The following is a 16,015-nucleotide window of genomic DNA, read 5'->3' on the forward strand; positions in this document are numbered from 1 at the left end:
GATCATCCTCCATAGCCGGTTTAGGATCCTGTTCCGTCAAAGAGTTAAACGCTAGAGACCAAGGAGTCCCTTTTAAACGTTTAGTTATGTTCCCGTCTAGACTGTGATCACTCCGGGAAGGCGTAACAATAGCACTAGCTATTCTTCTCGTAACAGCAGCCACACCTAAACTCCTCTGGTCAGGACTCGTGCGCGCTTGGGACTGCAGTGGAGAAGCTTCACGTCCAGACTGTGCGCGCTTATCGCTTGTCCGCGGTGGTGGAGAGACACTGCGCCTTGGATGGCCGTAAGAACCATCTCCTCGATCAGCAGATACTCGCACCAGTCGATCATGTACCACATCGTTATCATGTCGAGATTGAGACTGAGGCTGAGGCTGCTGCTTCTTCTCGCGCCAGGTGACTCCGTTGTACCGATCATAAGGCTTTGTTCCAGCTCGTGCTCCACCATACCGCATCCTCCGGGACGGATCATCCCGACGGCGAATAATCCTATCACCATGACCCTTATAAGCCTCGCGAGAATGCTCCAAATCGTAGCTTCTCCCACCATTGTCATACCTCGCACTGTCATAGCGAGAGAGCTTGTGATGTGAAGCAACCAGCCCCTGTGGGTGCGTATCAGTAGACCGATATTCCTTCTTTACCAGCGCCTGCAAGTGCTGCTGTGGCCGGTTCTCTTGTAACTGTACTCGCGCAAAGACGCCTTGACGATGAAATGAAGGACAGTACTCCTTCTCATGAGTAAGCATGCCACATGTAGAACAATGCTTAAACAACATCTCATACTTAATTTCAATCGTAACCTCATCCCCATCAGGAGATTCAGCCGTCCTTGCAAACTTTAGTGGACGACGAGAGTCAATATCCAGGAGCATTCTGCCTTCGATCAGCTCTATTGTGTCCTGATGAACATGCCCTAGTCGAGAGCCTATTTCTTTCAGATTGTTCTCAGTCCATAGATGCAAAGGTACACCGATCAATCGAGTCCAGAACGGGATTATCCAAGGATAGTCATCATGGACAATAGGCTCCCACCGAACCAACACAAACATACAGAAGTTGAAATGAAAGGGACCCTGTCGAAGAACAGAGTTTAGCTCATCTTCAGTGGAAAAGTTGAGTAGAAACTTTCCATTTCCCAAATCATTAGCAGTGATGCGATCCTCCATGGCCCATTAAACTGGCATTTTCTGTAAAAGCTTCTCTACACTTTGCTTTTTTGGATTTAAGATCTTTCCGATCAGAGACAGCTTGAATTCATCGATGTTTTGAGAGATATCATGATCAGTTAGCTTGATCGGTTCATCATCATCCTCGTAGAGGATACCCTTACCCTTGATATCAACCATATGAGTTGATTTGGATCGGTACGAGGGCCCCATATGAGTGCCCGCGGTTCAATTTCTCTGCTACCACGAACGCAAGCAGAACAGAGCAGAAGGAACACGTCGTAAGGTCAGATCAAACGAACGGAGAAGGCGCGGTCATGATTGATGAAAAACAAGCAGATTGACTGAGATCGCGACGTAAGATCACATCAAAACTATCAGATCACATGAAGAAACGCGACCAAACAAAAACCAGAGCCGAATGAAAACAGAGACCGGAACCGAGTGAAACAGAGTGATGTAAGATCACCTTGCTGTAATCCCCACGTCAATGAACGTGAAGATCAAAGTTTCAAAGGAAACTTCAAACAGAGAGAATCGCACAAGGGGACGATCACAACCATCAGACGTTGCTTGGGTGAGACGTCACAAGGATGCGAGATGCTGAGAAGCCTCTGAACCACAAGGAGTGTATGCTAGTCTCCCTTGCGACACTGCAGCACTCGCGGAGTGCTGAATCACCGTCAGAAACGATTGGATCTAAGAATCGCCTTCTTCATCCCTCGAGAGCGGCTAGACCTTTGTTTAGTTCAGTTAACTATTATCATAGTGAATAATAAAATGCAAAATAAAAAACTTTAGAGGTTGAATTTAAAGCTGCAAATTTGGAGAGAATACATTCAAATATTAAATTTAAAGTTTAGAAAAATTCAAATATAAAATTTTGTTTCGGAGATGCTCTAACGGAAAGAGTAGCATTGACTTTGTTTGTCTCTCTAAGTTTTTTTTGGGAAAACTGTTTTTTTAGAGCAAAAAAATGGTAACTATGTCTCTTTAGACTAATCTATATTTTGTGTCATATTTTCCTATAACACCCTTTAATATTTTTGAAAATAAATTTAATAAATAGTTTTACAAACAAAAAAATTTTGGAAAAATTGTAACTTTTGATAAAATACCTATATGAACTTAGTGATATTTTTTCTAATTATAAAAAAGTTAAAATTATAAATTTCATATTATGTTCTAAATAAAGTAGAAATGACATTCTACGAAGTAGAAAACGAAATCCACTTTTTTCATTGAATCTACAATGTTTAGAATACGTGATCTACGTAAATAGGAGTATTCTAAAAATATTTAGAATACACATTCCGCGCTTAACCTATCGTTCTAAAATCTTTAGAAATCAAAATCTACACATTAATATAAATCTAAAACACGTAGAAACCGACTTCTACAGATTTACTATAAATCTAAAACATGTAGAAATCAAACTCTAAACATTACTATAATTCTAAAAAACTGTAGAAACCGATTTCTACATATTAGTTGTATTCTACGGATAAGAAATCAGTTCCTAAAAATATGGAAACAAAATATTTGAGAATATTCACTTTTATATTTTGAAAAAAAAAAATCGATTTTTTTTTTAAAAATAAAAAAACGAAAAAGGAACAAAAAAATAAAAAAAAATGAAAAAAAAATAAAAAATTACAATTTTAAGGGCATTACTGCCATTTTGAAAAAAATTAGTCTAATGGGACATAAAGTAGTATAGATTAGTATAAAGGGACATAGTTACCATTTTTTTGTTCTAAAAAAACAATTTTCCCTTTTTTCTATTTGTTTCTTTTTTTTTTTCTGTTTGTCTGTTTTTGCGTATATTATTATTGTGTGAGGAATAGGTCACCCTCTTTTGTACTTTTGCACCAAAAGAAAAGATATTTTTTCGGGGAAAAAAAAAAGAATTTGTAAGTTGGGGGTTTTTTGTTTGGTAGGCGACATGTTTTTACTTCGTCTACTATTTTCATTGTTTTTTTTTTCTGAAACTACTATTGTTATTGTTTCCCAATCACTTAATTAATTAATAAAACTTGGAAAAAAAAGAAACATGATAACAGCTTTGGTTGGATTTGGCATGTGGTTCTGTTAGATACCAAACCCAATCACTCGCATTTTCATCTTAGCATCTCTCTAAATTCCTGCTTTTTATACCATCTTCTCTCCCCCCATACCAATCACTAACCTCATTATTATTTGTTTAGATTCAACCAGATTAATTAGCGGGTTTAAAGATAAAATTCTGTAGCAAGAGAATGCCGTCAAACAGTGATCGCCTCTTTTTCTTTTCATCTTCTTCCCTTTCATCTTCGTCATCTTCTTCTCAGCTAAGCACTCCAAGGTACTTCCATAACGAGTTCAATCAACAATAAATAATTTGTATTGATATTATATGTTTTCTAATTAATTGTGGCAGTGAATGTCAAAATGGGTCTTCTCGAACCATAACTGTAAGTTCCTATTTCTAATAGTTCATTTACTTTTGATCTTTTGATAGATAAGTTTGTTTTTTGGTATTTAAAGAAATCTCCTCTCTGGGATGTGGAGAAGGCCAAGTGCAGCTTCGGTTTCTCAAAGCCTAAGGTCAACTTACAGATTCGAACGAGTTTTGTAAACCTCATTAGTTGAAATGTTAGGTCTAATTATGGGCTCTGGATTTTGCAGTCTAGCGAAGTACTGAAGGAAGAGATAGCCGAGCTTGAGACAGAGATCTTACAGTTAGAGCGGTACCTTCTCTCGCTCTACAGAACATCGTTTGGAGATCATTTGCATGCATTCACGTTACGAGATGATTCTTCGCTTCCTCCACCAAAGCCAAACACGACTAAATTTCAAAATGACAGAGTCACTTCTGTGTCTGATACATCTCTCTCGTCGAGCATCAAACCGTTGTCTGAATCGGTGAATGATCTTAATTGGAAGATACACATATTGATGTAGTTGCAGCTTGCTTTCAATAATATTATTCTATGATTGTGAACGTTTCAGGACAATAAACAAAGATCAGAGTTCAGCAACCCGAGTTTGGCAGATCTTCTTGGTCTTAACACTCTCAGTTCCAATAAACTCTCTGAAGAGATTGTGAGACTTATCTGTGTAATAATCATCAAACTCTCAGACAAGGGACAAAGTAGATTTGTCAAGAATGAAAAATATGGAGAAGAACTTGGAGTTGTTATCAATACACTTCGCCTAAATGAGGTCAATTTGAAGTCCGTAGAGAGTTTTCTTCAGAAATTCAGGTGAGATTGCGCTGTAAAAAAAGAAAAGAAAGAAATACTTGATTTACATAGACTTTAAACTTGCATTCTGACTAAACGCAGATCATGACTATTTATTTATTTTTAACTGACTAAACGCAGATCATTGGTTCAAAAGCTTGAGAAAGTTGATCCGACAAGTATGACTCGGGAGGAGAAGCTTGCATTCTGGATCAATATTCATAATGCTCTGGTGATGCACGTAAGAAAATTAGCAATTACGAGTAGAGAAATATATTTTCAGTACATTTAGTTATCATTACAAGCTTAAGAGGTGTGCTCTTACAGGCGTATATACTATATGGGACTGGTGAAGATATAACAGGCACAAAGGTCTTAAATGGTTTGAGATTTGGATCATTTTCGTTAATATATAAAGTTTATTTTGTTAGATCGTTGATCATCTGTGATATCATTTACGTTAAAACCTGTTTAGGCAGCATTTAACATAGGTGGGGAGTGGGTAAACGTATACGATGTTCAGAGTTCTATTTTAGGAATTCGTGCAAGCCATTCACCAACAGTAAGTTGATTACGACTTCAATTGTTTGTCTACATTTGCTTTATTTTGTTACTTTGTTTCAATGAAAACGACTTCAGTTGTAGTTTTCGGTTTTGAGTCTGAAAAATATAGGAACCGTTTGATTGTTTATTAACTTGGGTTTGGTTTAGGGTTGGCCATTTTAATTAGTTTTTTGGTTTGGTTCAAATAACAATGTAAGGAACTTGGTAAAAATTTGAGTTCAATTTGTTTAGTTTTATTTTCATTTTTGGATAATTTCGAATAATTTAGGATACATTATATTATATTAATGAAGAATCAAACGTATTTTTACAATAAGGTTGTTTAATATTATATAGAGATTTATAAGATATGATATAAATATTTAGGAGATTAAATGTAAGAGTAAGATGAATTAATTTTTTTATATTTTATATAAAACCATGTAGTAAATAAACGTAGACTATTTTATAGGATGGTCCAGCGTAAGCATCATATTCGTATGTAGTAAATAATAGAGTGTTATACTTATTCAAATAAGCTTGAATAATAAAATTTGTTGGAAAAAATATTAGTCAAATATTGACTGAATCTTGTAAGTAGAGTAAGTAGATACAGTGGTTCTGATCGTGTAGTAATCTTAGGAAAGATAAGTTGTTTTCTTTAAATAAATTATATCACATAAAATTAAAAAGCAATGGCTAAATATTTTGAAAACCAAGGGGATGTAATAAAAAGACTACAGTTTTTAATTGTATTGATTCTCTTGCTAATTGTAAAGGCTGATGGCCGAAAATGTAAGTAAAATAAAAACAGACTAGAATTGAGTTTCTCATTTGCAAAAGTATCTGAGAAAAAAATGACCTAATATAAGAGAAAATTTGAGAAATTTGCCATATTTTCTAAAATTGTTTCCTTTGTGAACCTATTGTTAGAATAATCAAGGCATATATTTACACATTCATCTTGAACTGTCCACAGTTCAATGTGTAAAATTTAACGTTTTTAAACGTTTTATGTTTGGTCATGATAGCGTGTATGGACGTTGTTTTCACCGGCTAGGAGTTCAAAGACAAGTAGGAGTCACACATATGCGTTGGAGTATGCGGAGCCACTTCTTCATTTTGCCCTTTCAACTGGAACATTAACTGATCCAATGGTACTAAAACCACGGACTTCTTTATCTCCATTTTATCTTCTCTCAACCGAGTTAGCCATTTAAAAAAGTATTGTAATGGTTTCACCAGGTTCGAGTTTATACAGCGGAAGGAATACTCCAAGAACTTAGGCAAGCAAGAGACAGTTTCATACAAACAAGTGTTGGATTTGAAAAGGAGACATGGATTCTATTGTCAAAGATCATTTACAACTATGCAAATGACACTTCTCTGGACATGGCTGAACTTTTCAATACAATATCAGGGTGCCTAACAGAGACACAAAGAACACAAATGAAAAGGGCTGTGAAAAAAAAGCAAGATAGATGCATTCGCTGGATGAAGCATGATTCCGACTTCCGTTATATTATCCATTGTCGGAATACGTACGAGATAGTCTAGGAATCTGAACTCATATCTTTTGTATCTATAATCGTTCCATGTTCTTGTTTTATTACAAAAAGTTGTCTGCATCACTTATTTTATATATGTGCATGATATGAGCCGACGGCGATCTCGTAACCGGTGCTGTCTTTAAACGTTAAGAAGAGAAAGAGAAGTAGCTAAGCTTCCTTTAACCCTAAGCTCACCTGGAGATTAAGGTTAATTGTTGGAAGTTGAATCTTTATTAATCATAAGAAGCTATTATATAGGTTACAAGAGATCATAACCTAAATTAAAAAGGAAAAGTAACTTAACTAAAAAGGAAAAAAACACCAAACTCTTAATCTAACGCTAAAAGGAAATCATTAAGACCGTAATCTAACTCCAAAACCATATCTCAAATCATTACTCTCCTCCTCGACTAGGAGCTTGTCCTCAAGCTCCAGGTAAGCTTCTAGCAGCTTCTCTTTTTCCTCCAACATATTCCACGAATTCTTCTTCTTTGCAATGTTCATCCTCTTGATCATCCCTGTCCATGACAGGCATTATATAAAGGAACATTTGTTGAAATGCCCTACTTTCTAAAATAAAAGGGAGAATGGTACTCTTCCAAAGAAAAATTATTAAATGAGTTCACCCGCTTGTGAAATTACCATTTAACCATTTTTAAAGAATGCCATTATTAGTTTTACAAAAATTAAAAAAATAATAAAAGATAACACTTTACTTTCATCTCTTCAATGACTATCTCTCACATCATATCTCCCATAGTTGTTCATACCTTTAAGCCTTAGCACTACTTTCTCTACTATCAGATCTCCTTATTGGTGGAAGGCGAACAGATTATATGCGATTTGATTGACAGAAACTTCGAAACCAGATCTGATACACCAGGAATGGAACAATATCTGAGACACTAGATTATATGCGATTTGATTGAACAAAGGCGAAGTCTTTTTTTCTATGGTTGCCTTAACAATCTTGTTTTCTTGCCGCTACAATTTACTATATCTTTGTTGTCTTTCTAAAAAAAAGTTAAGCAATGTGTTTTTCGGATCTACTGACGCAAGTTTTATTATGCAGATAATGTTGCACTTAATTACTGTTTTTGGACAATGGAAGATGGATAATGTTGGTTGGGAGTTCGTTCTTGATCCAAGTAAGAAGGGGAATGCTTTGTTTATTGAAGATGATACGAATTATGAAGATTTTGTCCGCATGGTTTGTGAAGATTACAAGATTAGTGAGATGGAAGCGGTCGAGTTTGCTTATATGTTGCCTACATGTATATTGGAGCAAATGCCTAGCAACACTCCTCCGATTTTCTTTAGTAACAACATACAACTTGCAAGCTTTATCACATTGTTCAAGACAAACATAATGTGTATTTATGTCTCATTGACAGCAAACAAAGGTCGTTATGATGTGAACAGAAATCAAGAGCGTGTTGTCAGAGAGAATGCTGCTGCGGATTTTGGTAGTTTAGAAATGTTCAGTACGAGACTATGAAGCCATCACAGGAGATTATGAATCAACAACCACATGATAGTATGAATCAGCAACCACATGAGCCTATGAAGCCATCACTTGAGACTATGAAGCCATCACAGCTGCGGAAGAGTGAAACCATTAATTCTGGTGACATATTCAGTGGCAAGAAGGAACTAATAATGAAATTACGCAAGCTTTCAGTAATCAAAAGGTTTGATTTCATCATAAAAAGTCTTGGAAGCATTTATTTTATGCAAAGTGCTTCGTTCCTGGATGTTCCTGGAAGATACGTGCTGCAACTATGTCGAAATCATATCCAGAATTCCTCGTTCGTAAACATACTGATCTTCATACATGCTCTGCGGCCGATAAGTATTCTCGCCACCGACATGCAAATGCAAAATGTATTGGCAAGATGTATGTCGAGGGATTTAGTGGTGGCAGAAATCTCTGCAAGAAGGCGATTTCGAGGTAGAAAGTTAATTTGATGACTTTCAGCAGGTCACGTTGGTGTCGATCGACACCAACCACCGAGCATCGAAAGACATACACCAATCAAAATCGATCGACAGGAGTACCAGAGCATCGATCAACAACGCCTACAAAATCAACCGCGTCTTGCAATGCCGTGAAGATTCTAACTCACGAGGAGTTCGCAGCAAAACACCCACATCTGCCCAGCCCTGACAATGTCCGAATCGATCGACATACCAACAGCAATGTCGCTCGACACTCAGAAGCTAATATCGATCGATACTCATCACCTCCTTTCGATCGACGAGCCCCTATCACCTACCGAGTGCAAATGCCAAAGATAGATGTGGCACGACTTAACGCACTCAGGCCCAAACCTAAACCTTCAGAATAACCACCGAAGCCTGTCAGGACACCTTTCGATGATGGAGATGATCCTATGAGAGAGGATAGGGTTTCTACTGGAAGAACCCTAAGGAGAAGAAAGAAAAAAGTGGCGAAACATTTGAAGAGGGGGGCTATTGAAAAAGAATATAAAAATTTTCAAAAGAGAGTCTTCAGGATTCCTCTACATAAGCCATTCGAAGAAGCTTATTACAGCTTTAGATTGTGGAAATTCTTCAGAGAAACCAGAGAAAAAGAAGAAGACATTATGAGAATGTTCTGTGAAGCCAGAGAAATGATGAGGAGAAAGATTACATTGAAGAAGAAGAGTGATCCTGGACAATTTGCAATACCATGCACAGTGCAGGGTATTAAATTCCCACATGCCTTGTGCGACACATGAGCATCAGTCAGCATCCTACCTAGGGTTATGGTACACCATCTGGGTCTGCAGGTGGAGCCTTCGCAGGAATTATTCACTTTTGTGGATTGTTCCCAGAAGAACTCAAGAGGAATTGTGAGAGACCTAGAGGTGCAGATTGGTAATGTCCTAGTTCCAGTTGATTTCCATGTCCTGGACATCAAGTTAAACAGGAACTCTTCTTTACTACTTGGGACAACCTTCTTGTCAACAGTGGGAGCAGTGTGCAACTTACAAACCAACCATTTGTGTCTAACACTCATCGATCCTAATGCCCACTACGACCCTATCCCAGTCAAGAAGCCAGAGACGATCTCCAGAAGAATCAATGATACCGAAATCATTGCAGCTTGCCACTATGTAGATGAGTACGAAACTGAATATTCAGCATCGATCGAGATTTACACAGCAACATCGGTCGACAGTAGTAACCAGAAATTGACCAACATACCACATGATGAATCAGTCGACACGTATCCAAATGAGTGGGAGAATGACTACTACAACCCCACTATTGACGCTTACACAAGAAAAAATATGCATACAGACGAGTATGATGAGAACTTCGAGGAGGAACGAGCCATTGAGTACAGAGCCATCCTTGATGAGGAAGATAAACTCTTACATCATTCCACTTGGAAAAGGAATGCACCATCGTTCGACAGGACGAGCTGGCAATCGATCGACACTCAACCTCAACAACGATGCCGAAAGCGAGCATCGACCGACACTGCCTGCTACAAATCGGTCGACATTGATTTCAATCGAGCGCGAGAAGGAGATTACTCGATCGGTAGTTGGGAAGATGAACCCCACCACGAGAGATTTGCAGTAGAAACAATAACCTACACACGAGGAGCAGATAAACTACAAGATAGTTTCACAGACAAAGAGCTGCTCAACATGCAAAAACGCGATGTTACAGATCAGATTTAAGCAGAAGCTGCATGGGAAAGAACTCGTTTCAGCGAATCGATCGACACTCGTCACCAGCAATCGATCGATAAGCTCCCTCAACAATCGATCGACATCAACAATACCACATCGATCGACAACCATTCAATACCGAAAACCATTGTTAGCAAAAAAGATAAATTAGATAACCAGTATCTAACTCCAAACGAATTTGGTATTTTTAGGGACCCTAATGGCTTCGCAAAAGCAATAGATAACCACACATTACACGTATCTCGAGAAGATATCGCAGATATCCTTCAGACATCCAATGTAGCAGACAATTTGTTCATGCATCAACGTAGCAACCGCGAACAGAAGACTACAAAAGAGTTCTATGACGCAGCTGGTGGCATTGAAAACAGCTTCAAACAACGATCTCGCCATACAAATCATCCATCGATCAACATAGACGTTCCCACGGTCACCAGACAGCCAGAATTCAGCCGAAGAGCTTTTGACCTTTATGGTAACAGGAAATTTTACTGGGAAGAGAAAGATGAGTATGGAGTCTACAGAGATGATCAAAAATTTGCCAGAGATCTAGATGGACACACCATCCCAGTTCATAACAAGGATATCATAAGACTTCTGGAAAGAGCTTCAAGAGATGAGCCAGCCTACATATGTCTTCTTGAACATGCTATCTCATTCACACTGACAAAGTTGGTACCAGAGATCTACACCAAGGATGAGATCAACGAGATGCTCTATGGAGTCTCTGGTGAACATGATAGGAACAAAGAAGCCTTCCAGATGAAGCTTGATGGTGTCTACTATTCATTGAATGATAGTATAAGTTGGCTAACTACTTGCATGGAGGAGATGAATAAGGACATAGCCCGAATTTAGAACGCGACCGGCACTGCTCGACAAGCATCGGTCGACAGAAGACGACCCCAATCGATCGATAGCAGACAATCACAATCGCTCGACAGCCACCATCACGCATCGATCGACAACCGCCTGGCCGCATCGATCGACACCAATCCACCACGCCCACACACAATTAAGTCTCAGCCGGATTTCTACACCAATAGATCAGTTGGTAAAAGAGATCTACAGAGCTCTGGAAACTACAGAGGAGAGGCTTGATGGGAGATGTGATGACATCTATTTTTCAATGGACCTTACCATCAGTGCATTGACCTCCAAGGTCGAAGCTATACAAGGGGAGTTGGTGGATATTCAGAGTTACATTGCACGTCGACCAGAAGCATCGATATCGATTGACAGACGTATCAATAAATCGATGGACACCAACCATTCAGCATCGATCGACAGTGATACAAACTTAGGCCGTCTAGTACCAAAGACGACATCCGAAATGTCCAACACACCTTACCATGGAAAAGAAATCTCAACTGACACTTACGCCGCACTTACCAGACATCAATTCAACCTTGAGATTCTTGGTGAAAGATTGCAGAGGATTGAAAACACAACTGCAGCAATGAAGGATAAATGGCGCAGAGGGAATGAAGCAATGTGAGACTTTACTGGTACATGGTTCAACAAGCGCAAAGAGGAGATGGATACTTGTTTTCCAACAAGTCCTAGTTCTCAACACTACTAGCCAAAACACCTCCAAAGTCAAGCTAAATGACTATAACAAAGCGCTGAGTGGGAGGCAACCCACAATTAGGTTATATTTATTAAGTTTTCATTGATTTACTATTTATGTTGGTTTTTAATTATTACAAGTCATAAAAAAAATCAGAACAAAAAGAAGATCCGAGTAGACGATTGCCATCTGTATCGACCGACGCGAACAAGTCGACATCGATCGACATTTCCTTACCTGCGTCGACCGATATCAACATCCTTACATCGGTCGACATATATTCCAGTCTGGTATATCGTTTCTACTTGTTACATTGAGTCCTTATGATTTATTTCTCACCATAACTCCGACTGAATTTACACTAGGGACAGTGTAATTTAAGTCAGGGGGAAGGTTTACTGATATTTATTTACTTATTAGTCTTATTAAAAATATTTTCAAATTAAGTTATTATTGAGTCAAGAAAGAGATTATGAACTTATAGATTTTGCTAGATATCTAACCACTCTTTAGCACCATTCTAGACTTACTGATTGAAGATAGTACTAAAGATACTAAAGTGGATCAACCTGTCAACTATCCAGTCTTGCTAAGAGTGTTTTGAAGGAACCAAAGCTGACCTCCAACACTAAACCTGACACAACTGCTTGTTTTGGGGCTTGGTATACATGGGATCGGATTCTTCAACCAAGTCTAGAAGGTAAAGCGTTGTGTATATAGATTTATCACCCTTTCTCTTTCTATTTTTGAAACTTAGATTATAAAAAAAAAATATATATTATTATATTAGAGATTTATTAGGAAGAAATTCGAACATGATTTGGTGGCTACAACCATTAAGGCTTGCTTCATAAGAATTTCATAGGTAAAGGATTAGAACAGGACTTGGTGGCTACAACCATTAAGGCTTGCTTCACAAATAATCCTAGGATATAGGTCAAAAAGAAGTGAACATGACTTGGTGGCAACCACCATTAAGGCTTGATTCATGGAAGCATGTCCAATCTTGGTTAATGATCTTGCATATAAGCAGATTTTTAACCAAGAGAGAAAATTAGTAGAGAGAGAGGATAACAACTAATGTTTACCTGCAGTCCAGATACTTGTTTGAGAATCTTTGAATCCTGTGATCGATATTCCCAAGGTAAAACCTTCACTTTTATTTTATGCTAAGTTGTTGGCTGGATGAATTTGGATGCTAAGCTAGGATATGGTATGATGTTCTTTTGTGATTAGGATTTCTTAGATGTAGATTGCAGTATTGTAGAGGTGATGATTCTAAGTCTTAAATCATGTGAATCCCTGTTGTTTTTAAAACCTCTTTCAGAGAGACTGTCTGTTTGTTTTGCTTGAGGACAAGCAAAATGGTAAGTATGAGGGAGTTGATAGACTATGGATTTGACCCATTTTCATCCATAGTTTATAGGTGTTTTTACTAATATTTATATTATTATAGAGTCTATTTATTATATTTATAAGATCAGGAATGTTTTGGAGATAAATGATGATTTTGGAGCATTTTTGAGATATTTGGAGTAAGCATCCGAGATGACCATCGAGATCGACAATCGGTCGATATTGGAGAGATAGAATCGATCGATACACAAGTCATGGTGATCATCGATAGCGAAGCGCGCTGAAAGTCCGTTTGGTCACAGCCAACTTGAAGCCCAAGATTTCGCTATTTTACAAGATTGCCCCTGACGTGTTTTACTCTAATTATATAAGCTTTGCTGCCATGTTAGAGGCAAAGTGTGTTTTCTTTGTGTTTTATTGTTTTATTGATAGATAGGAGAGAAGATCCAAAGTTATAATTTGTGATTGGAACTCCATTGATATTTATCTTATTTATTTTATGAAGTTTTTACCTAACCATTGTTATGAATTGCTTAGCCATGTCTGAGTAGTTCTCTTGTTAGATTTTAGGGTTTAAATAGGTTAGGAGGGATTAGCCCCAACTATAGATTGCTGAGTTGTGATAATCATCTTTAGGATTGTTCATTAATGTCTGTTTTTAGATTTGCTACCTAGAACATGTCCTTGGATATGTCATAGACCTCTCGTAGGAGAAGGTCTTTCTCGGGGTGAAATATAGCCTTGGCGGCTGTATAGTTGATGAGCTCTGGAGCTGAATATTTTCTCTCATAGATGGACGTGTTGCAGACATGCTTCCATGAATGTAGAACTTCATCTTGTTGGTGTTAATCGCAGGGATTCATCGGTTATAAGCATGTTGATGAAGATGGCCTTCTAGGTCTCGAATCTTGCCTCAGCGACTGTGGAGATGATGAGCTCGTGTCTCTCTCTCTATGTTATGGACATCCTCCTCTTGTTTAGGTTTAACAACCTCTCTTTATCATGGAGGCCGTGCCTCCCTCTTCAGATTTGGAAATATTCCATATATCTTTAGATGATAAAATCTTTCCATTTTTCTCAAGGGCGGCTTATCATATTGAAATATTTCCTCTTTTTCTTGGATTTAGGAAGATTCCTTTTTCTCTAAGCTGGTTACCTGATAAATGAAAGATTTCCATTTATCTTAAGGCAGGAGAAATCACTTGGCTTGAAAGACGGAGGAAGGTCCCAGACCTGGGGGCAGAGGGACCCGGGAATCAGAGGCAGGAATCCGGATCCTGGGGGCAGGGACCTGGAAGACGGAAGCTGGAGTAATCTCTTCATGGAATATTTTTCCCCAACAAGTATCAAGGATTACAGCCCCCTGATCATCTATTTTATGACCTGCTACATTATGCAGATGACCCTCCTGGTCATGCAGGTTTCCAGTCGCATCCTGAATTAGAACTATAGTCGCAACCATGGCTCGCGGCTCAGTATGGATCGATGTCCGATGTGGAGTGTTGATTGATGTCGGGTGGGAAGTGTCGGTCGACGGAAGAGTAGTCTCACGGTGGAAGGCGACTGTCGGTCGACGAACGAGTGTTGTTGTCGATCGATGTGGTGCGTTTTTCTTTGCGGATTGAGCGTTATAAACGTGCATGATCTAAAAAGAGCAGTGTTTGTTCTTTGTTGCTTTTGGTACTGCTGGGCATGTACCTGAAAGACAAGAAAAAAATTTATCAGTTTTTTGCAAGTAACAAAAAACTTAGACTAAACCTAACTAAATAAAGATGTAATGGCGATCGAAGCTCCACGGCAACGGCGCCAAATTTGATCACTCAAATTATCCTGAGGAGTAATTTGTACTCTCTCAAATGAGAGGTAAGGTCGGGTTGTAGTACTTAGGGATCGGATTCATAGGGAGCTAAGACACACAAAAGATCTAGTAGTTATGTGGTTAAGCTAGGTCGAATGGTTTAAATGTAAATAGCAGGGGTGAGCAAAGTAATTGCTCGGTTGATTGATTGGGGTTTTGAAACATATATGAAAGAATAGTCGATCAACTTCCGTATATTTTAGACTATCTATTGCCAATTATGGATTGTTGATCGATACACCTTTCAGTCTGTCGATCGATGCAACTACTAAGTTGTCAATCGACGTTCCTTCCAGCAAGCTTTACCGCACGGGTTTGACTTGTTCACTAGGTTAAACCAAATTAGTTGTCGCTTGTTTCTAGCAATCATAGCACAGTGTAAACTAGATCAGACAAAGGACCATGCTTCCGCTTGGGTCCTAATATCTATGGACAAGGTCCTAGTTATCTACTCTAGAACACATGCATTAAAGAACAGTTCAATTGATTGATATCCTAACACTTAGCAATTTTATATTTTGGGCTAATCCCTGAGGAATATCTGAACCTTAAATCTAAGAAAGAGAACTACTCAGACATAGCTAAGCAATTCATAAAAAATAATGAATAAACTGCATAAATAAATAGGAGTTGAAAACCTTGGAGTTCCAATCACAAATCTCTGAAGGAGGTTTTGGATTTTTTCTTCAAACCTAAAACTCTAAGTATTTTGCTGTGAAAGAAAGTATGAAAGTGTGTGTTGTCTATAACAATGATAGATCACATAAATATTAGGTGAAAACTCGTCAGTGGCAATTTGGTAATTCTTGTAAGACTTGGGCTTTAAATTGGCTGAAACCAAATTTGGTCTCTGCGCGCTTCGCCGTCAATCGACACACTTATCATCTTCAATCATCAACCGCTGGACTCTTCGATAGTCAGCTACGGATCTTTCTCATTTTATCTTCAAAATACACTAAAATCACTATTTTTCTCCAAATCACTCCAAAATCTGAAAACGTACTAAAAAGATTCTAAAATATAAATATATTTTTAC

At 38.1% G+C, this 16,015-nt stretch overlaps 1 protein-coding gene across 1 annotated transcript; it reads left to right on the top strand.

Annotated features, from left to right (window-relative positions):
• The first annotated feature begins 3,124 nt into the window (after positions 1-3,124).
• LOC125577021 lies at positions 3,125-6,573 on the top strand. Its single transcript, XM_048737655.1, has 10 exons — positions 3,125-3,515; positions 3,591-3,624; positions 3,698-3,757; positions 3,839-4,075; positions 4,163-4,416; positions 4,537-4,636; positions 4,723-4,767; positions 4,871-4,957; positions 5,970-6,095; positions 6,184-6,573. Exons 1-10 carry the CDS (start codon positions 3,430-3,432, stop codon positions 6,493-6,495), a joined length of 1,341 nt encoding a protein of 446 aa, XP_048593612.1. The 5' UTR covers positions 3,125-3,429; the 3' UTR covers positions 6,496-6,573.
• Positions 6,574-16,015: the final 9,442 nt, after the last annotated feature.

This window comes from Brassica napus, chromosome A8 (assembly GCF_020379485.1).
Source record: "Brassica napus cultivar Da-Ae chromosome A8, Da-Ae, whole genome shotgun sequence".
Classification (NCBI taxonomy): Eukaryota; Viridiplantae; Streptophyta; class Magnoliopsida; order Brassicales; family Brassicaceae; genus Brassica; species Brassica napus.

Excerpts from the sequence above, each read along its gene's own strand:
- LOC125577021 (XM_048737655.1), top strand. The coding sequence starts at position 3,430 with ATGCCGTCAAACAGTGATCGCCTCTTTTTCTTTTCATCTTCTTCCCTT. Across the intron at positions 4,417-4,536 it reads AGTTTTCTTCAGAAATTCAG|ATCATTGGTTCAAAAGCTTG; the intron begins GTGAGATTGCGC and ends GACTAAACGCAG. Across the intron at positions 4,768-4,870 it reads AAGATATAACAGGCACAAAG|GCAGCATTTAACATAGGTGG; the intron begins GTCTTAAATGGT and ends AAACCTGTTTAG.